The 22,129-nt window shown below is 38.6% G+C and overlaps 1 protein-coding gene across 1 annotated transcript in view; it reads left to right on the forward strand.

Annotated features, from left to right (window-relative positions):
- RORB (RAR related orphan receptor B) overlaps window positions 1-22,129 on the forward strand; it is a 130,190-nt gene that overhangs the window by 93,732 nt on the left and 14,329 nt on the right. Inside the window, exons 2-4 of the mRNA XM_061470823.1 lie at window positions 222-307; window positions 4,525-4,666; window positions 7,652-8,056. Of these exons, the coding sequence (XP_061326807.1) occupies window positions 222-307; window positions 4,525-4,666; window positions 7,652-8,056 (633 nt within the window). The remainder of the gene's footprint in view (window positions 1-221; window positions 308-4,524; window positions 4,667-7,651; window positions 8,057-22,129) is intronic.

Genomic DNA, 22,129 nt, shown 5'->3' on the forward strand with positions numbered 1-22,129 from the left:
GATATTTAAAATTGTTGAAGTTTTGTGGGCTATGGTAGAAGCTACATAAGTTAAAGCAATTAAAATTTGCCAAATAAAAGCATTCAGAAATGGACAGTTTGATATTGTCAGGAGGGTGATGAGATTGCCTGATGTCTGGCTATAGTTTTCAAGATCTTCATTTGAGAAAGAAATTAAATAGAATTATTTACTAAAAATGTTTGTCTTGCTTCCTTTTTCAGCGCAAATTGAAGTGATACCATGCAAAATTTGTGGTGATAAGTCCTCTGGGATACACTATGGAGTCATCACATGTGAAGGATGCAAGGTATGAGATTTTAATACAGCATAGTCATCAACATCTGCATTAGCCTCAGGCAAGAGTGTACAATAATACACTCTTACATGCTTTCATGCAGTGGTGCAAAAGGCTGTAAAGCCTCCTGCTGATATAGACGTGTTTCATACCTAACTTTACTAGTTGCTTTTCTTTTCATCAAGTAGTCTTTACAGTTAACTCCCCGTTTGAAACATGAACTTACCACATCTCATGCAGTTTAAGTGCTGATACAGAGGCTGACAACTGTAAGTCACACCTGTTCTACCTTAAATCGACTTGAGAAATGGATTTCTTGTTTCCTATACAACCTGTGTAGCATTAGAAGTTGGTGCAGTATCTCAGTTCAACATCTTAAAAGCTTACAGGTGTCAGTTTGGTCCTATTTTATCCTCTTTGTATTCTCTGCAGGCAAATTGTAATCTCTGGGAGAAAAAATGCCTTACATTATAAGTAGTGTAAAAGGATCCTTTGTTTTCTTCCTTATAGGCTCCCACACAGGGCAGTTGCTGGGAACTGGAGGTTAAAAAAACAAATGGGGAGGGAGGACAGGAAAAAAAAACCTTTTCCAGGATACTAGTTGTATTCATGTATTATCACAGGCATTATTTCAAATAACACAAATCAGACCCCAAGCCAAGAGAAAAAAGGCTTCAGTTTTCACCCCCAAAATACTCTATTATCACAGGAGTTATTACTCATGGAAAACCAGAATTTCATACTACATGGTGCTATTTCAGCTTTGACTGTAAATGTGAAATGATTAAGATGGAGGGGCAGCATCTCTAATTTCTTCTATGTGGAAGCACACAAACTATTATATTTGAAAGTGGGTGTATAATTGTAGAATGAAATAGCAATTCTGTGTTTGCCTAATGCTTTACAAAATTTTAGAACATCTGAAAAATCTGAAAATTTGGGAGCAGTCATTCCCAAAAGAAACTTTTTAATGCCAACACAGTGAGAAGCAATATATTGTGAAATATCACATTTGTTTCCAAAAAGTTAACAATTGTAAACAGAACAACTTACAGCGTTTCACTGTCTTAGTGACACTGGACTAAAAATAAGCATCTTCTTATAATTATCATATGAAACAGAATTAGATTAATTGATCTAATCCTTCAAAATATAGGCACAAAAGATACAGGAGAAAAATGTTTTAAACAGAAAAACCGCATCTTGTCACAGTATTCAGTTCTTACAGAGCTGTTAGGGGTAGAGTCACCTGTAGATGTGATTAAAGTCAATACTGGCCCTTATCTGTTCCTCAAGAGGAGATGATACCCCTCAGCTCTCTATGTAGACTGCTTATTGAGATAAAGAGCTTCTCTTCCACTTACAGTGCCTTTAACCCTATTGTTTTTGTGCCAGTTTTGCAGTATCAGATCTATTAGTCTAATCTGGTTTTGTGAGCCTGTTGTGAAAAAAGATGTCAGTTTTCACATTGGGTCAATGGGAGGCATTGCAGTCTGTCAGAGTTCTGTTTTAAGGTAAAGTACTGTCTGAGGCAGCGCAACTCTGTTCTTCATTGCCCACCAATTAAATAACTCTTTGTTCAGCCCACATACTCACTGGTCATTTCTGGTTTCTTTTGTCTGAATGCATTAAAAATCTGAATTAATTAAGAGGATGGCCATGTGTGGAAGAAGGAGGTGAGGACCACTCCACAAGCATGCACACACACTGAGCTGGACACCAGACAGCTGCAGTGTTTCAGGGCACAGCGTCCAAGGATTGTACTGCCAGTGGCAGTGCTACAAACTTCAAGGGACAGGAAATCCTTTAAGTCTGTGTCTCTACATTAGCTATGTCAGTGCAAATGTGTATTAGAAGTGCTTAAGGGGCAACTTAAATATTACTGCTGTTTCACAGGCATGCCTGCATACGCTGAATAACCTGCAGGACCCACTGAAGAAAACAGTGGCTCTGCCACTGTCATCACTGAAAGGGTGAAAATGGAAGACAGGTTTCCATCCTGTCTGTCTTCATGACTCCTTCTTTTTCTGAGAAGCCTTTCATCATTTCTCCTGCCTGCAAAATATTTGCTATGGACTTTTTGTCATGATTTAGGCAGTAGTTTGCATGACTGTTTCCCCTTTCAGACTGACTGTTGGTGATGGATAAACTGACTTGTTCAAGATGCAGAAAGACTTGTCAGTGTTGGGAGTATTGCAAAACCTGTCATTGAGACCATATCTCCTCAGTAATGAACTGCAGTGTCCTTTCTCAAATGGAATTATTCTCTGTAAATATAGCCAGTATTATATAAAGATCTCCTAAAAATGAAATTAAAGGATTGCCTGTACTTTGTAAGACAGCATTTAAATCTCTCTTTCTCAGGAGAAAAAGAGTACAAAATTGAAAGGGGGGGGGGGTGTGTGTTAACATTATTTAATTAATTTGTTCTCTCAAATCCATATCCACTTAGGAGCTGCTAAAATCTAGATCTTTAAACCAGAAAACCCTTTGTATGTCAAACCCAAAATTGACTGCAAAGTACAGCAAGTAAAGCAGATATATCTGCAGTTAGCATCCATTTAGCCTTAAACTCACCTCCACAGTTTTGTGAAAGTTTTGGCCAGGCAGGGGCAGGTAAGTTTCCCCCCAGAGAGTTTCTCTAAAAGATATCCATGTTCTCAAAAGTGCAAATCATAAAACTTAATTTAGATTTTGAATATACTATAACTGCTGATAAAACCAGAACAGGCCAGATGAAATGAGTCTCTTCATGCTCAACCCCAGAAACTAGTACTGCTGGTGTTCCTTGGTGAGACACACCAAGTGAGACATCCTCTCCCTTCTTGTCACACCACATCATCCTCATTGGATTCAACAAGACTTGAGCAAGAATTCAGGACTACCCATAGCAAGCAAATTTAGTCCTGTGACGCTGTCGTCTTGTTGTTTCCCCACTCTCACTCCTCCAAAACACATGGCTGCCATGATTCCCATGCTGGCTATTGCCACCTGTCAGCCTGTACAGTGATAACACAAGTCAGCTCTTGCTTTATGGCTCCATTCAGAGCTACTTGCAGGGCAGCCCAAATAGGCACAACCACTTTGGCATCATTCCCTTCTGGTGAGTAGTGTAACTACAGAAATAATGCTTTCTGCCCTTTTTCTCCTCATGGCTTCCTGCACTGGCTAGGCTGTCCTTCAGCTTTCCCACCACACGAAACTGCCGCTGCCTGTTTGCAGATGCCAAAATGGCCAATAAACTTCTCTTCTTTGTTTCTCTCTCTGTACTCTCTGTTCCTCCTGTCCTTTATTTTACAGGAAATAAAAGAATATTTTAAAATGCCTTCTGCCCCTTGCTTTCTCTCTCTAATCTTCACCTCCTGGTTTCATTTCCCTTGACGCATCCGCCGTTTCATGTCATTGCTACCAAAATTGTACCTCCTGGTGTAATTCAAAGCACCTGGGAGCTCATAAGGCCTTAAGTATGAGTTAATACTCCTTCTAGCCATCTGATCTTTAGCCTAATAGCCCAAAACTGGTCAGAAAAACCTTCTAGGAGATAGAATAACTACAATTTTTTTTTCAAAGATAAAATGGTTAATGTTATATTCTATTCAAATGGAAAATGTCATTACTTTCTCATGGTAGTGACTAAAGATGTTACTTTCTCCTTTGTGTGTTGGTTTTACTTGATACAGTCATTAAATCCTAGTGCTTTTGTGATGCTTGAATTTCAATTACTTTTCACTCCTGAAGTGTATGGTCGCTCCAGATCAGATTTACATTTGCCAGGTTAAATTGAACAGTAGACTTCAGCTTCTAATGCTGTGCATTTAGAAGCTGGTTATTACCAGTCTGTCATTAAAAGAAGAAAATAGTCAGAACTAGTACTTTAAAGTCATCTGTTTACAAATGCGGGCAAGTTTTTCCTCTACTAGGAGCAAACCTTAGACGATGCACGGTCATTATTGCACAATAAGAATACATTCTTTAACTGTAATTATTATTTGCATTTTAACAAAGTAGAATTATATTCTTTACAGAATAAAGCACAGTTCTCCTTATTATAAGTAGATGTTCTTTTTTTCACTATACAAGGCAAACACATCTGCAAAGCCATAGTATAAGTAGCATTGCACTAAATAAGAGTTTATTGTACTAATTTGTGTGGTTCTCTGTTTATGTGTGTGTGCGTGTACATATATGCACATCATAATACTCTGTCTTTTTTGCTCTCTTATCCCTAGGGATTCTTTCGGAGGAGTCAGCAGAACAATGCCTCTTACTCCTGCCCAAGGCAGAGAAACTGTTTAATTGACAGAACCAACAGAAATCGTTGCCAACACTGCCGACTGCAGAAATGTCTTGCCCTGGGAATGTCTCGAGATGGTAAGGAGTCAGTTTCCTGCTTCGCACCCAAACCCTTTGAAATTCTTCTTCACTACTGACTTACTTAAACTCCCTGTAGATTTCTGGAAAAAAGAAAGAAGAGAAGCTCCTTGCTTTGTAAGGCACATGCTGCGAGATACATATCTTTGTTATTTAGTTAACAAAGGATGCTATTTTCATGGGGAGGGTGGGGAAATCACAAAATGGAGAGCAGCATTAGTTTGGAACAGTCAGAAGTGCAAAGTGTTGTTCTGATCAAAAGCACCAAAAGGTCACCTCTGGAGAGGTAGATTTGTATTCCAGTTTATATAATCTCTTATATTAAACATTAACATTTATCTTAATGTTAAATATTAACATGTGAAAGTATCCCTCTCCTTGAGATCTCTAAAGGTCTGTCACAGTAAATAGGCAGTTAAGAAGAAATTTGTACCTTGATAGCATTAGGGGGTTCTGTTTATTTTATTCAGAGCACTTGACCAAATATTTTGTATTACTAAAAAAGCATTTATTTTACCCTTACATTGCTCCCTGTCCCTGTCTGGGTCTGTAAAAGAAGCATTTCATAGTTTAACACTGAATTGGACACTACACCAGAAAAAAACTCCACCATGCATCCAACAACAGTATCCTTTGGTCCTTGAGGAGCTCTGGTCTACCTTCCAAGTTCCAACATGATCAGCAGAGTGAGAACACATGCTAGATAGAGGCGGCGGTCTGTGGGAGGCTTGGGCAAGGTTGTCAACAGCTGACCTGCCCCAGCCACCACTGCTAGTGCAGGGTGGTTTCAGCTCACAGACGCATCTTATTAAAAATGATCAGCAAGTCCAAGAAAAAAATGTTCTTTTATTGAAGGCAGGTTATGTTAATTTCAATTGCCTAACAGCAGTTTTCTGTCTTGGAAAATTTACACAAAATGTATCATTTGAAATTAACAGTCACTGATGGAGAAATACTCAAAGTGCAATTTCTTACCACAGATTATAAACTTTTTTTAAACTTGGACTGTAGTAGGTCTTTCCTACTTCAGTGTGCCTCATGTCTGACTGGAACAACTATGAGAGGGTTCTCACAGTCTAGCTTTTAATCCGTGAGGCATTTTTGGTCCTAGTGTGCACCTTACTTGAAGCCTTAGTTCCCAATTCTTCCCAGAGGACATAGAAGTAGTAACATTTCAGTAATTTAACAGCACATGCCTCTTTCCTAAAAGTAGTACCTTCCAATGATTTGAGCTATCACAGGAGCATTTTAATTTGACTGACAACACTGTCTTCCCAAACTATAATTCAGGGACCACTGCGTACAGACAAAGGGAGTGATTCTTCTGACAGCATCGCTTTCTTGTCTCATTGTTTATGCAAGGGTGTTTATACTTAACAATTTTAAGAGCTCTTGTGAGTTTAAAATAGGTTGTATAGACTTTTTTAACAGAGAAATTCAATGTGATTTTTACCTCTCAGCCATGTAACATTCATTTTTATCATGCAGAGGCAAGATGCTAATTGACAGCAGCTGGAGAATCCAATTAATGAATATATAATGAGAATAAACACTGGGTGTTTGTTTTTATTACTGAGGCCCTAAATTTGGAGAAAATACACTGTTGCATTTTTCAAAATACAGTCATTGTATATTGCCAGTAAGAGTATGCATTGCATTGTGAACTGATTCCAGGGGGAGGCTGTATTTGTGTGAGCTAGCTTGCAGCCTGTGTGAAGGTCTGCAAGTAAGTTGAGGTTGGCAACAAGAAATAAACCTCTTAGTGTAAAAAATTGCAAATAAATTGAAGCGGCTGCTATCTCCTTGTGTTCTGGTACTGCGTTTTCATATTATGCTCTTTATTTTCTGTTCTTTTTCCTGACTGAAGATTTTTCACATTCATCCACACGTATAGACTCAGACTTTTCCCAAGGGCTATAGCTGAACTGTGGGGTAGCAAAAATGAGAGCAAAGCCCATCCTGTGCTAAGAAATTTGATGATTCTGAATTCATTCCAATTATAGATGGACTGGAAATACTCAATGTTGGAAAATACACTTCATAAAACATAGAAATTAGTATTTCCAAAGCAGTGTCCTCTTATCTGTGCTCTCAAAAATTCTGCTGAATTATTTGGAGTACAATTTTAGAGCCCTCATTTGTTGAAGAGCACAATTAACAACGAACTCTGCTCTGACATTCCAAGATCTAACCCAGTACAAAGTCAGCATTAAGAGAGAGATGTAGGGGGGGATAATCAGCTATGTCCCACTGTATATGCAGACTGTGGATTTACTCCTCCTAGTTCCACAGCAATCAGCCTGTCATTTTTGTAAATTTCAATCTCAGTGTAATAAACACTGTTCCTGGGAAGAGTAGTGTGCACTCTGATGTTTTCCTCCCTTTCTCATCATAAGAAATGCATGGATTTATGCATGGAGATTATGTAAATTGATTGTGTAAATCCCTGAGACTTTCCTCTGTGGAAAAGATTACATCCATTTGCGCTGTTTACCTTCAAATCTGTTATTTTCCTCTAGGTTCTAACTCTAACCTGTAAGATTTTTTATTTTTTTTTAAGTGTGACGATAGCACCCCATTGAAAGGATGCGATAATAAGGCTTTAGGGCTTGTTTGCATCCGAGTTCTAATCCCGTTAGAGCACTGTTTAAAGGTTTGCGGAAAGTTGGTAAGTCACATGGGATATAAATCTAAAGACTGTACATTTCATACGGCTCTGGGTTGTTGCTCAGTGAACACAGAGATATAAAAGGATACGTGGTCTTTTTAACATTCACAGTAGGGAGTTGCTTGGCTGAGGTCCTCCTGTCAAATAGGAATCATTGTCATCACCTTGTAAATCCAAGCACACACTACTTTTTCCTTTGTGAGAGTTTTCACAGCAAAAGTAATGGCTGCAAGTAAATATCAAAAGAGTGGTGGGATTGAGGGGAATCAAGAAAAAATGAAAGATGTCAGTGGTTTGCATTGTGCTTTGCTTTTCAGCTGTGAAGTTTGGGAGAATGTCCAAAAAGCAGAGGGATAGCTTGTATGCTGAAGTGCAGAAGCACCAGCAGCGACTGCAAGAACAACGGCAGCAGCAGAGCGGTGAGGCAGAAGCCCTCGCCAGGGTTTACAGCAACAGCATCAGCAATGGCTTGAGCAACCTGAATAATGAAACTGGCAGCACCTACTCAAATGGGCACGTCATCGACCTGCCAAAGTCTGAGGGTTATTATAACGTGGATTCTACCCAGCCTTCCCCAGACCAGTCTGGGTTAGACATGACTGGAATCAAACAGATCAAGCAGGAACCTATCTATGACCTCACCTCCGTACCAAACTTGTTTACCTATAGCTCTTTCAACAATGGGCAATTAGCATCCATGGGGATATCCATGAGTGAAATAGGTAAGGAAAATTCTCATTCCTCTAGTATAATGTATATATATATAAATTACATTGCAATACTGTTTTTATTAAAATATTATATAGGCATTCCATACACAGGTACGCAATAATTACCTGTTCACACATGTCTGTATGTGCACACAAATATAGGGAGTAATTGAAAGAAAATCAGTCTGGCGGTAATTGACACAGTATCAAGGCAGTTGCAGTTTTACCAAAATCTTCAAATTATGCAGTTTCTTAAACTCAGCAGTTCATGTTCTGTTTATGAAATAGGAGCATCAAAGCAGGTGGTGAATCAATCAGAACCAAGTGATAGTACTGGAAAGCTTGTTTCAAATGAGCTCATTACTAGCAGGGTTAAATGATCTCTTCAGCCATCCATCCATCCATCCATCCATATGCTTGTAAACTCCCAGAATCCCTACGGAAGTTAATTCTAGTGTATTTATTGTCAAAAAGCACCAGCTTGCTACTTCTGGTGTATGGATATATATACAGAGCAAGATCACTGTATTCATGAGGTGCACAAACTCTGAATGTAGTTGCATGGATAACCTTGTTCCTCTGCTTGAATGCCTTCGAGAACCTGTTCCTTGATTTCTTCTTTAAAAAGTAGCAAAGAAACCTCTGTGAAACAAGTTTGAAAGACAACAGATTTCTGTTAATCTAATGCCTCTAGTCGTACCTCTTAACGCAACTGGAAGTACTACTTCTATTATAAAGAAATAACATGAAAGAAGATTGTCATTCTAATTAGGTATTTCCAACCTCAACAAGTGAGGTATGCTGAGTCAATTGTGGTTGAGAATATAATCAAAGAGTAACACTTCATTACTGCAATTTAATTAAAAAGAAAGGAGGAAAAAAAGAAAAAGGTGATATTCAAGAGTACCCATAACAAATCAATTAATGTCACATCATAAAAATCAGGTACAGTTCTGGCCTGGCCTTGCTGCCTCATGGAGGTATACTGAGATGTCTAAATTTATGTGTACACAGACTCACCGATGGCCCTGGAGATGGGGCATGCACTCAATATATATTGCAGAAAGGGTGTATGAAGTAGATACTGTTGGATTTAAGAAAAATGAAGGTGCAGCTAGAATCTGTAGCATATTTTCTACCCATGGCTGCTCATGTACAGGAAGCTGTGTAACAAATTGTGTACTTGAATTGCAAATTTGCTTTGGAGAAAGTTATGCTTTTCTGTCCCTCTGTTTAGTGGGACATGTTTTGTTATCTTGTTTGGCCTAGGCTGCTGTCCAGTAAAGTCCTACACCCCCAGCTTAGTAGTACAGAGGATTAGTAAGCTTTCCTTGCAGCTGTTGTGGTCATGTGCATAGTACTCACATGTGGCTTGTGCAAATTTCACTTCTTAGCAGTGGTTCACAGTACTCCAGCTATGAGAGAGATAAGTCATAAGAGCTGTTTCCCTGGAGCACCCTGTACCAAAGAGAGATGTTCCCAGAGAGATTCAGAGCATGTACCAGAAACAGGACAATTCTGATAGTCCATGAATTAGGGTTTGTGCATAGTTGCAGAAGTGAGCCCAAAGAGAGAATATGGCCACCGGACTATATCCTTAGTTGCTAAAGGATTCCACTGAAGTCAGTGGGATCTTTTGACTCACAGATCTTTAGAGAATCGAACTTTTATCTCTTGCAGGATCACTTAGAAATAATGCATCCTTAAATAGTCACTTTTATTTTCTTCTCCGAGTCCTAAACCAGCCAGCCCTAAACACACCCCACATTTTCTGGTCTTTCATCCTCTTGTGTCATGCAGCCGGTGTTCCCATTCTGGGAAACACAAAGCAGCAAAAAGCACAGAACAGAGGGAGCAGGACATAGCAAAAGGCCTGTCTCTGAGCTGACAGCAAAATTCAGGTGTTGGGAGCTCCCTGTTTTCCTTTTGAAATTGGAACGGGGACTCCTAAATTGTTACGATTTTACCCAAATTCTACTGTATGTCATTTGTGGCACCCACAGCAAAGAGGTAAGGGTTTTAGTGAGAGGTAGTGTTGTATAACATGTCAGCTGACACAACTGAAAAAATGGAAGAAATGTACCATAAAATATTTGGATCTATGCACAGATAAATTACATTTTCAGTGTTTAAAAGCAACCAGAAAATGCATTTTAATGCCACAGTGGATCATTGGACCATCTATAATGCTGCAGTCTTGCAGTCAAAGCAGGAAAACTCTAAGCACTGGGATGCATTGATTTCATATTACGGTGTTCTTAAATTTCACCACAGCATTTTATCTTACTCACTCCAGTGAGATTTAGGAATAAGCTCAACTCCTATTATATAGAAGGTACTGCCTTAACTGTTAGATGAAATCATAGAGAATATATAAGAGATGGATCAGTGCAGGATGGCATTGATCCTCATGCCTAATAGAAATTTCTTTATACTATCTTGTCTAGTGGTACATTGAATCATTGCCTAAAGTATCCCAATCATGTTAGTTCTTTTCCTCACTGAGGACTTCTACCAAATCAAAATTTCCTGGCTTAGTTTTCTTCTCATCTTTATATTCTGAATATACATCTGAATATACATCTGAAACCCATACACATGGGGTTTTTTAAGCACAGAATCTCTTGCCACTTGCCTGGTCTTGAGTGCAACCCTCTAATTTTTTTCCTCACAAATGAATACATGAGACTCCTTCCATCCTTAAGCTCCTAAAAGTTGCTTTAAGCTATCCAAGGGACAGACTTCTTCACAGGGAGACCAGAATCAAAGCAGTCTTTGCAGCTTCTACATCACATGCCAACTGATACCCAGTTCACTTACTCCTTCAATGTTATTACTTTGCTTGTTTCCCACTCACTTCTCTCCTGAGTAGGGCAGTTTTTATTAAGATATCTCTGACAGAATGTTTGCAAGTTTAAATCTTTCATATTTTCTTATTTTTCTAACATTTTCAGTCCTGTTACATTATGTCTCAGTCCTCACTTGTGCTTTGTGACTTCTTCCAATTTAGATTTACCTCTTCATTTAGTTAGCATGCTTTGAACCCGCTCTTTCAGGTTATTAATGAAAATGTTAAATGCCTGTAAAACAAGTTCTAACAATGGTCCCTGCAGCACCTGACTAAACAACTTACTGCAATTGCATAAATTCAGTGTTTACTTTTTGCTTGCTATACAACAGTAAGGTTGTCTGAAAAATCCAAATAACAAGTCTTCATTTGTCTGTCAGATTCAGTTATAAAAGTAATATTTTCTAAGATAATTTGTGACATAATTTACACATCATTTACATTCTTTTAATCATGTTAATTTTCTTATCCACCAAAAAGGAATCGAAATGGTCAGGCCTACTTTGATCTTTAACAGTTCTGTGCTTCAATGTGAATGTGAAAGTGCTCTTTTCCTGAACATACCTTCATCTACAGTAGACTTTGTAGCGGAAATGGAAATTGTTCAACTTAACAGTCTTGAAATTTTACACAGCAAATGTTTCAACACATAGGATTAGAATGGCACAACAAGCAAAATATACCTTATCCTGTATTGCATGCTTACTAGTATCTGTAAATGCTGTACCAGGAAATAGGTGTAAGAGAAAGAGGTGCTGACAAATTAAAGTTCTGTAGGGCTCCTTCACATGTATTTAATACTAATATTCCTCCAAATGAGTTGAATAGTCCAGGGCACAACTGCACAATATCTGGTCACTACAGGATAGGTAATGTCTCCTACGGAAGACAAGGGTAAGTATGAGCAAAGAGCAGTTTCATATAGAAACACAGATTTCTCATGTAAATTCCAGGGCTTATGATGGATGAAAGTTGAATAAAATCAGGTGGATCCCCATTAAGCAGAACTGTACCTTAGGCTCAGCCCACATTACTGTTCTATTTTCTGTAATAAAAAGAAACAAAGCATAAAGAAATCCATCCAAAGCTTGTAAATAAGTATATGGAAGCAAAGCCTTAGCTTGGCATCATCTGCATTTCCAGGCCATCTCCTTTTTCTAGGAGAGGTATTTTTGTCCTTAACTCAAGGCATCTTATGGACACTTGATCTGGGTTGGTAGCAGGGTGAGCAGAGAACAAAATAGGTCAGATGCTGCAATCAGATGAGTTGTGCAGGCGCTTTCTTTACTGCTGTCCACGGGTGGCATGATCAAGGTGTGTCCCACCAGCCAACCATACTTCCAGCACAGGAGACACCCATGGCCCGAGGGTGCATGCTGCCAGGAACCCTGTGACACAGTCCTGCTTTTACCACCGTGCCATGTGCACATCTGGGAAGGCAGAAATTCCCTCAAACTGCAGGGTGAAATCCACTTGTCATGTCAAAAGGAAGAATTTGGTAATTTGCAGAACAGCTTTTTTCTCGCAGGGAGAGTCACAGAGGTCAGATGGTGTGTGGGAAATCCTAAAGGGAGGAGGGAGCTCCATTTCCTGACCTGGTAGCCCCATAGAGGAATGGCAATGCTTGCTCCCAAGTGTGATTTTAAATTAGCAGGTATTAAAGGCTTGCTTTTAGACTTGGTCAAATTAAAGACCATCTTGTTTAAATATATGTGCATAATATTATCTGTCACTGAGCTGAGCATTGCATTTTCCTCACAAAATACATGGCTCAGATCTTGGACTGTGAAAGTTAATGGAAAGGTTTCCCTGCCTTGAATGCAGTTGAGATTACCAGCCTATGATTTCCTAAAGATGGGAAGAAATAATTAGCAAACACTGTTGTGAAGAAAACAGGTTGGTTAAGGATTCACTCCAGGTCACATTGAAGACCTATAGTTGTGTGTATTTAGATGGTGAGTAAGGCAGTACTAGAGCATACAGGAGGTTACATATGCCAGCCTCTGTAGTAACAGAAAGTTTTATGCATACTTACATGGCATTTCTTCAGCATCAGTGCTTGAAAAGAAACTTACATTTCTACCAAAATTACAATGAAGTACTAAGGAAGGCTGGTTAGCTTGGGCCCAGTCTTCCCTTTCCTCAGTGTCTCTGACCCTGTTCTGTAGTGTGTATCTTAAGGTGAGCAATAGCTCACTAGGGCAGCCTCATGGTGAGAATTGAAGGAGATACCACCTTTCTTGCTCATCAAATCCACCATAAAGCACAGCTCTTTTAACCCTAACACATTGACAGGAAAATTACACTAAAGCAAAACCTTCAAAATGTTTTAAAGACTGGTTCAAGATGGGTATGTAAAAGTAAAGCTCCCTTGGTAACTTAAAATGACACCCTGTGCTTATCCAAACCTTAGTTTAGCTGGGTTCATACATTTATCTCACAACCCACAGCGAGCAACTGTATATACTGTAAAGTTATTAAATTTCCATTGCTGCAATACTGTATAAGCAGGATCTTAGCGTTAAGTTCTCTCATTATCCCATCCTAAGTGGAGATCTTCACCTGGAAACATTTTCATGTCTTTTCAAATATGCTTGAAAGTCAGTCCCACACCTTCCTTCTTTCAGTACAAATATTTCCATTAACTTTAGAAAAGTGTAATTTAATCCTCAATCATGGATGCCCACAGCTCTGCATGTTGCATATGCAGTATATAAATCAGCATCAGCCTGATGTCTTAAAAAGTATGCTCTGCCTTGTTGTTGAAAGTTGCAAAAGCACTTATCTGGTGTAGTAAGCAATTTTTATTATTATTTTTTAACTTCTTTCTCCAGCATTTGTTCCCAGTGCAAAATCAGCATCGACAGTTTACTGAACATATATTGGTCAGTTAGATGTGGCCTCGGAGAGACCAAGGTACCCTGTAGGGATTGTCACATTCAAAATGCAATGAACCCATGCCTATGGTGAGATTAACGTCTGTGTTGACATGCCCTTTACAAGGCCACTGCTCACCATACGGTGAAGCAGAAATGATAGGTTCATGGCTGTAGTACTGCGTAATGTTTCTTCACCCCTTTTTCTAAGCCATAGTTTAACAGCTCTCCTACCAAGGCTACCGTCAACGTTTTCAGGGCAGGTGCCTACAGCCTTACAGCTCTACTTCAGCAGAACAATGTTGCCATCTAGCGAACAACTAAAAATGTGCAGCATGTGCGTTTCGCTCAGATACCCTTAGGGCACTATATCTTACCGTCATTGCCTATTTAAAGGTGACAATCAGAATGAATTAATATTTCATTACTCATTTCAGTTCATGTGACAAAACTTAGAACTTCTGCCTTTTTTTCCCCCTTATCATACACTCAAGAAGAGAACAGCGAATGGCAAGATTTAAAACTTATTTGACAGCACTGCTCGGTTAGGAAACACTTCAATTTCATGAAAAATGAACAGAAAAGTGGCAAAATAAATTAGAGCATTATGGTGCTGAAACATTCTAGCTAAACTGATGTTGGAGGGAATGGTGGCTTTTTATAACTGTAGATTCTGATTTCATGAAGCATATATTTAGAAATTAATTTACCCAATAAAATCAACAAATAATAAAATATTAGCAGAAACGTTGAATAAAATGTAAAATTTTTGAAAGTTCATGAAATTTATTTTTATCTTTTCCCACCTCCAAATTACTAATCTTTGTTTATTTGTAAATGTAGAGGAAGCCCAGACTAATCACAGATATACATAAAGCTTTTAATGAGTTTATGTTGCCCAACCCAGTAGTTTAAATATCCAAATATTCATAAATAACTGATTATGTTATATTTTACTAACTGCATATTTTAGCACTTCCTGATTTATGAAGGCTTAGGGAGGGCACAGTTTGTGTTATAACTCTTGATGTAGATTTGGAAAATACAGTTTTCTAGAAGGTACTATATTTAGGCAGTATATTATTTCCACCCTGTGGTTTTCAAATCACTGGGCATCCTCACAGTAACTGCAGTGGACTTTGGATCAGTTGCATGTTGGTACTGGCAGTCCTTAGCACAAACTATAGCAGCTCAATAAGCATGATGCAGTGTGCTTTTTTGACTCTAATTCAAATTTATACAGTAAAGTAATTACTTAAAACTATTTGAAAATTGAGTAGGGAGCCTAAAAATATACCCAAGACTGGATTTTCCTGCAAATTATAAAGCTTTTTGGCTATTTCTGAAAACAGTTTCACTTTTCATGCATCTAAATCTCTCCATATGTCAAATGCAGGCCAACTACTTATGTCACAATAATTTTACAAATTATGACCATTGGCAGTATTCCTAGCTGGGGTTTCATCACAGACAGGCCATGCACTAGAGATGTTGCAGAAAAGGCCATTTTAAATATTGTCTTTTATTTTTATTGTGCGGATAAGTGTTGCAAGTGGGAATGCAATCAAGAGCTCTGTTCACAGAGAGGTAAAATGTAGTAACTTCTGACATAAGATACATGTTTTCAAGAAAATAAAATAGTCTACTGACCATGTTGTTCTGCAGGACCCAAGACACTGGGGTCTCAGCTTAACTGTGCTCATGATTATTTGAACAATGTAAGTAGCTGGATTAAGCAGTGAAATGAATAAAATCAGTGACATCTTTGAACTGAGATTGAGGATGGGGAACATTTTGTGATATTTTATTCTGTCTGACTTGGTTTTCAGATTGCTTTACAAATTAATTAAAGAGATGCATTCAAACTTAATCTATAGCTTACATTTCTAAAGCATGATAATATAGTTCTTTAAAGTCATTAAATTTCTAATCCATTAAAGCAACTATATAAAATTCCTCCTTTCTTAAAAGATATGAATTTTTCTTGCATAACCAACCTTGACAAAGTATGTTCATTCTACTGAAAATCCAAAAAGGATTTAGAAAGCAACGATTTGTAGCAGTGAAAATATGTAAAATACTATATCATACATCCCATATATTACCATATATCAATCATGACAATCTTCTCAGGAATGACACTGTGCTGTGAATATTGTCAGATTAGAGATCACACAAAAAGATCTATGTAAAGCTAACGGTATAATGAGTACTGAGGCGTGCTGCTGCCACCAGCTGTAGGAATAGCTATTTGGTTGATTTCCTGTTGTAAGCTTCACAGCAGCAGTGTCAATAGCAGAAACCCTCAAAAAGAGAAGACCAGAGCAGTTGCCGGGGTACAGAGGGCCTGGGACGTGTGAAGGATGCTGTCTTGCAGGGCTGTGTCTCACACACAACCCCAATGAGGCAAAAATAACACTGCAGATGATAATGAAGAGGGCAAGGCAGTGATGACTTAGGAATCACTGTAGTGTTTGGAAGCGGCATACTATCTGCAAAAATTGTTGTGAATTAGTAGTGATACATTGCTTACTTCCTTATCTGAGTAATCCCTTTATCTCAGTGTCAGTGCTCCCTGTCCTTAATGTTTGTGTAATGTTGCTTCTGAGTAGTCAGCACTGACAATATGCATACTTACCTTGTGCTTAATCTGGGGTCCATACTGTATTTCTTTGCTATCCTAGACATCATTCAACTGTTCTTTAACCTGCAGGCACATGGTAGCCAGCAGAAGTTTGTTTTTTCTTTCCTGGTACACATGCAACATCCTAAGTTTGACTTCCTGAGGGCATAGTTCACTTTTTTTTTTTTTATACTGTATGCTTTCTGTCTGTAAGATTTCATCACTCATTGCATACTTTTCACTATTTTACACCTTATTCTTGAGAATAATGTAATTCTGCTTGTTCCAGTTTGCAGTGCTGTTTACAGCTCTATAGTTAACAATATCTTTATTCAATGCATTCAGTTTTGATATTTTATTTCATAGAACAGCAGCAATTCTTTTATGCAAGAGTGAAAAGATGTGAGAGAAAATTGGAGTGAAACATGCTGGAGAGGCACATGGATGTATTTAGTGGAAAAATACAATGCAGTAAGATATAGGCCTCAGACAAATTCTGAAACGGATTATCAGAACACAGTTTTTATAGTGCAGTAGTCTTGCAGGGATGAAAGTCACATGTAAACTACAACAGTTAAAGCAAGATATTAAGGCATGGAGTGCTGTCTTGTGTTCTTTTATGACTGCATGGATTTTTTTTTCTCGTAATTACTGAAATCTCTGTTACTGCTTATGATGACCAAATTGTTTCACTTTCTGACAATATACACTAACAGCACTTTCATCCACCTCAGATGCCACACTACAGTAAAATAGAACCATCATTTTGTTATTACTCTGTAAAGCATTTCTGTGCCTAGATTGCTTAAAATCTGTATAAAAATCTAAATGTAAGCCTGTGAGAGTGAAAGAAGTGCTAATATGTGTGTCTAAAATGCATGTCCCAGCCTTTTGCAGACTCCGACAGGGCAAACCCTCCCAACCCTAGTTTAAAACCCATAATATTCCAATTGTTCTGTGCGTATTTGTAGGTTTTGTAGTGAACACTGTCACTCCAGCAATGTTTGCTTAATTGTAGTAAATGAAACCACATTCTTTCTTCGGAACAGTCTGAATTTCAATATAAAGATCTCTTTGTGTAAGCTGTCCTGGAAGAAGTTAGGAAAGAGCTCATCTCAATAAATTTGTGATAATTATATGGTGCCTGTAGAGTCCATGTCCTGTAAGCTCTAGTGATTGCCATGGTTAGTGCTTTTGCTGCCAGCTAAATGATTTCTAATTAGTTCAAAATACACATTTTACTAAATTGGCTGAGACCCAGCAAAAGTATTAATAAGTGGAGACCTTTAAAGCATTTATAAAGATCCTCTAGGATTTAACAGAATACTAGGTCCATCCTCTAGGTTCCTTCGGATTAGGACTTCATTCAATTGTATTGTCATTTGTTGAAATTTATTCGCATTTTTTTGAAAGCAAATGAAAATTATGTATTTCAAAAGGAGAGGAAATACAGAATTCACACACATAACATTGACTCAGTGTGCAATCTGTTCCTGACAGTAAGCATTCAATAACTTGAACACAAGGGAGGGTTATTCCTGAACTAAATTCAAGCACTTGTAGTCTCAGATGAGTGTTTTAATGTTTCATATCATCTTCCTAGGCTGCATATTGTGTAGCGTTACAAATTTATTAAACAAATGGGGATTCTGAAACTTGTCAGTCTATCTATAACAGTTTTTGAAAGGGACATTTTTGTGCATTATGGTATTGAGAATGCCAGGGACAGATGAAAAACGGAATGAGGTTTTTGCAACCACTTTTAGGAAAAAATGATCCCACTTTTCTGCAAAAAAAATAAAAGTTCATATTGTTCAGCCAGTTCATTTAAAAGAATTGGGACCTATTATTCATGTTTGACAGCAACCACAAGACATAGTTTTGCTTTGTTACCTGCACCAGTGCCTCTACTACTAAGAATTTATTGAGCTAATCGGTATAATGAAACTTTTCATTTTGCAGTCTTATTACCCTTGAATTAGAATACAGAAGAGTGTGAATCTGATACTAGCTTGGCATTATTTTGGATCCTAGAACAAAGATTTTATTTAGAATGTTTAGCTGGAGTTTTCAAAGTTGTATGAACTGATACCCAAGCTTACAGCAGCCAGCCAAAGATGTGGTATTTTGCTGCATTATTTCAAAGGGTATCCCTGTGAGAGCTCAACTTAGGATATAAGCTGAGATGAGCTCTTAGCTACTCAACTGGATCCTAAGGGTAAGTGGCAAATTAAAAATTCATTATTCATTTTAATTGAGGATGATTATCAGTGTTTTAGGAGGCACACTTCAAAGTTCTTCAGTTCCCAGTGCAAAAGAAGGGAATGCTGAGAAAAACTGAGAGTCTCTCCTGAGAAAAGAGAGACAAATGAAAGAACTAAAGAGCCTGTAGGAAACAGACACTGCTGAATAGTCTGGATAATTTCCACTTAGCAGGCCAAATTCACAGCTGGTGAATGCTATGTGCAGTTCATGGAGTTATTACACCCATCCCCGCCAGCATTTTACTTGACCCGAAGTTCAGAGTTTTTTTACTCAGTATTGTAGTTTGAGATCTCTGAATGTTACAAGGAGTTGGTGAAAAAGGCAGGACTGACTCATCAGCTGATGATAGACCCCTGCAGGTCTGTGCTATGCTGATTTATATTATATAGGTTGCAATGTTCAGTTCTCTGTATGTATTCAGGATTTTAGCAGCTCCTAACCCACTGGTGCAATACATGTTTGAGTTATCATAACCTTTGGAGAATGCTTTTCATGAGGTGTCTACTGAAATCTAAAAAAAGAAATTACATTAGGGAAAAAAAAGGATAGGTGAAAAAAAAATATAAAAGGGCCCAGCAGAGTAGCCAAAACTGCAAATAGAAAAGGTCATTTGCTGTTCTGGAAGTTGTTGGGAGCTTTATTCCCAAGTTTATGTGAGAGGTATATAGCTTGTGCACTGTTGCTCTTCACTAGCAACATATACTTTTGGTTTTGCTGATGGAATAGGGCTTTTGCAGGCTTGCTGTCTGCCCAGTCCTTCTGTCAGGACCATTCAACACTTAGAATCATAGAATAGTTAGTGTTGGAAGGGACCTTAAGATCATCTAGTTCCAACCCCCCTGCCATGGGCAGGGACATTTATTTACCTACTGTCCAGCTTAAGTGAAGGGAAGCAGAATCTCAGCTGCTTGAGCTTCAACAGGCTTTAAAAAAGGGGCTGTCCTGCAGGTGATGGAGGAAGACAACATTAAAGAAAAGCAGAAGCTATGACCCAAGCCCATGTTCACCCCAATAGATGGTGGTTACCTGAGCAGGGCAGCCCCTAGTACGTGTTCATGGCACCCTTAACCCAGCCAAGCACAGGGGACGGGAGGTCAGAGAGGGAATGGCAAGTGATATTTGACACATCTATAGGCAACTATGGTGGGTTTGTTGCACTAATTGTGCTATAGCTAACTTCACTCTTCACTGGGCCATCCTCAGATCTTTCTGTTCACTCACTTGGCAGGCCAGGCTAAATTTAAAGCCACTTTGTCTCCTAAAGCAGCATTAATCTCTTTGACCCTCTTCATCTCTATCTTGTCTATGTTTTATATTCCACATCTGACTCTCCAGATGCTGCTTTTCCCTGAGAGCTTTATCTAATTCTGTTAGCACCAGTGAGATCCCTAGTTATGCATCAGGAAAGTTCCCATCAACATTTGCACGTGGCCTCTTTCAGATACTGGCCTCAACAGCCTTGTTTGTAAGCACTGAGCCACAAGCCCAAGTGGACATGTCATAGATCTTTCATTTATCCTGTTACCATGGTCCCTTTCATGTTGTACAGCTTTTATTTCACCCACTGTACATCTTACTCTTTTTTTTTTTTTTTTGCTATGTCTAGTTATAGGTATTAAGGCAGTCTTGTCTGACAAGCTGCATGTCACAGACCACAAAATTACATACAAGCACACAGTATTTCTTTCAAGCAATCCACAATTTTTTCTCTTAATGGGAAAAACCTGTTTGACATATAATCCTTCAGCTTCCTAATATATAATTTTCAGCTAGTTCTGGACATCTCCTTCTATGCATTTGAGTTTTTTTTTCTTTTACACTGCTGAATTGCAATGTCCCAATTAATTTATCTCCCCATCTTGCTGGGCATCTTTTGAAGCCCCACCAGCAGTATCTGAGCTGCTGTAAGAGGAAAGGCAGTGTTGCCACCAGCTGCAGGATATGGAGGCCGGCCCAGTCTCTCAGCTTTCTGCTCTCCAGTCATGCCAATCAACAATATCTAGGTTTCCTTGTCACCCCTAAGAATGGAAAAGACTTTAAAGCTAGAATACTGACCCATTAGAGAAAATCAGTCAGATACATGCAGGACAGAAATGAAATATAAGTGGTCATTCCAGGGTAAGCCTTATTTGAGTATTTCTGACTTTTCAAGACGTCATATTATCTATAATTATTGACTGTTTTCTTGAGTATGTTGTTTCTGGTTTATCTCTTTGGAAGCAAGTAGGTTTTTATAGAAACATACTTTTCTCATGAAACATAGCTTTGTACCAAAAGTGTCTGCTTTTCTATGAAAATTTTCAATACCAAACAAAGAAATCTTCAAACTTAGAAGCAAGCTACCTCATGCAAAAGTTTCCATGTCACAGTGCATGCTGGAGTTCAGACAATAGGAACATGTTGTTGTCTGTGGACCACGTTTCCCAGGCATACTCAGTTTTCCAGGCTATGCTGTGGCTGTCAGGTTCCACGATATCATGTAGTATGAAAGGATCATGATGTATGTGTAGGAGATACTGCCCTAATATAATAAACAAGTATGGAGACTTTGGAGGAGTGAAACACCTAGGCCTACATTTGTGTTTACGTACTATAGCAGATAAGCTTTACAAATCCTCCAGTTTACATCTGTAATTATAATGCTGGTGGTGTACTATCATGCAGGCTCAGTAATTCTTTTGGTTGGAATCCTTAATTTGCACTCAGCAGCTGCAGCAGTTGGTGCTTGTAAAAGAAAGTATTGCAGACTTTGATTCTCACACCTGAGTGGCCAGCATAATCTCTTTTGTTTTCCTTTTCATAATGCAAGCCTTGCAAATCTTGTAAATTGCACAAATGGAAACTGACAACATTTCAAGCAGAAATGAAGTTCACATTGAGGTCACAAAAATGGAGTTGTCTCTTATAGTCCTCACAACACATCCAAACAGGATTCCTATATGTGTCTGTGCAGCTTCCAGTGTAAGGGGATCCTTGAAATCTCTGGCCTAAGATTTTTGAAAACAAAACAAGCAGTCAAGATTTGGTGCTTTGGCTAATTTTGCTGGACTCTTCTAGCCTGGAGAACAGGAGGGACATTGCTGTTGAGCACCTCCCCAGCAGAGTACCTCCATAGGATTAAGGCCATAGCCCCTCTAGCAAGGCAATAGCTCTCCATGTTGCTCTAAGAAGCTGTTTGCTTTTTTTCCTCATTGACATTTTTTCCTAGTTCTACTAGAAGAATTAATCTTTCGAACTCACTTGCCAGCAGTGCTTCAGAGCTGCCAGGTCTCATGGAAATGAATCATGTTTTTGCCCAGCACATTAGCTGTGCCATGTGACAGGACAGTTTCCATTAGATGTCAGTACGTTCTTCCAGTGATTTAAGAACCTCTTTCTGCATGGGATTTCTGAGATCTGTGCTGATTCCGACTTCATTAGTGAAAAGATGGAAAAGTGGCAGAAAAATGAAAATGACAGAAAAAAAGGTATGG

This window comes from Pezoporus flaviventris, unplaced genomic scaffold (assembly GCF_033815535.1).
Source record: "Pezoporus flaviventris isolate CSIRO_AGI_PZ_B2104156 unplaced genomic scaffold, CSIRO_AGI_Pfla_v1 ptg000064l, whole genome shotgun sequence".
Taxonomy (NCBI): Eukaryota; Metazoa; Chordata; class Aves; order Psittaciformes; family Psittacidae; genus Pezoporus; species Pezoporus flaviventris.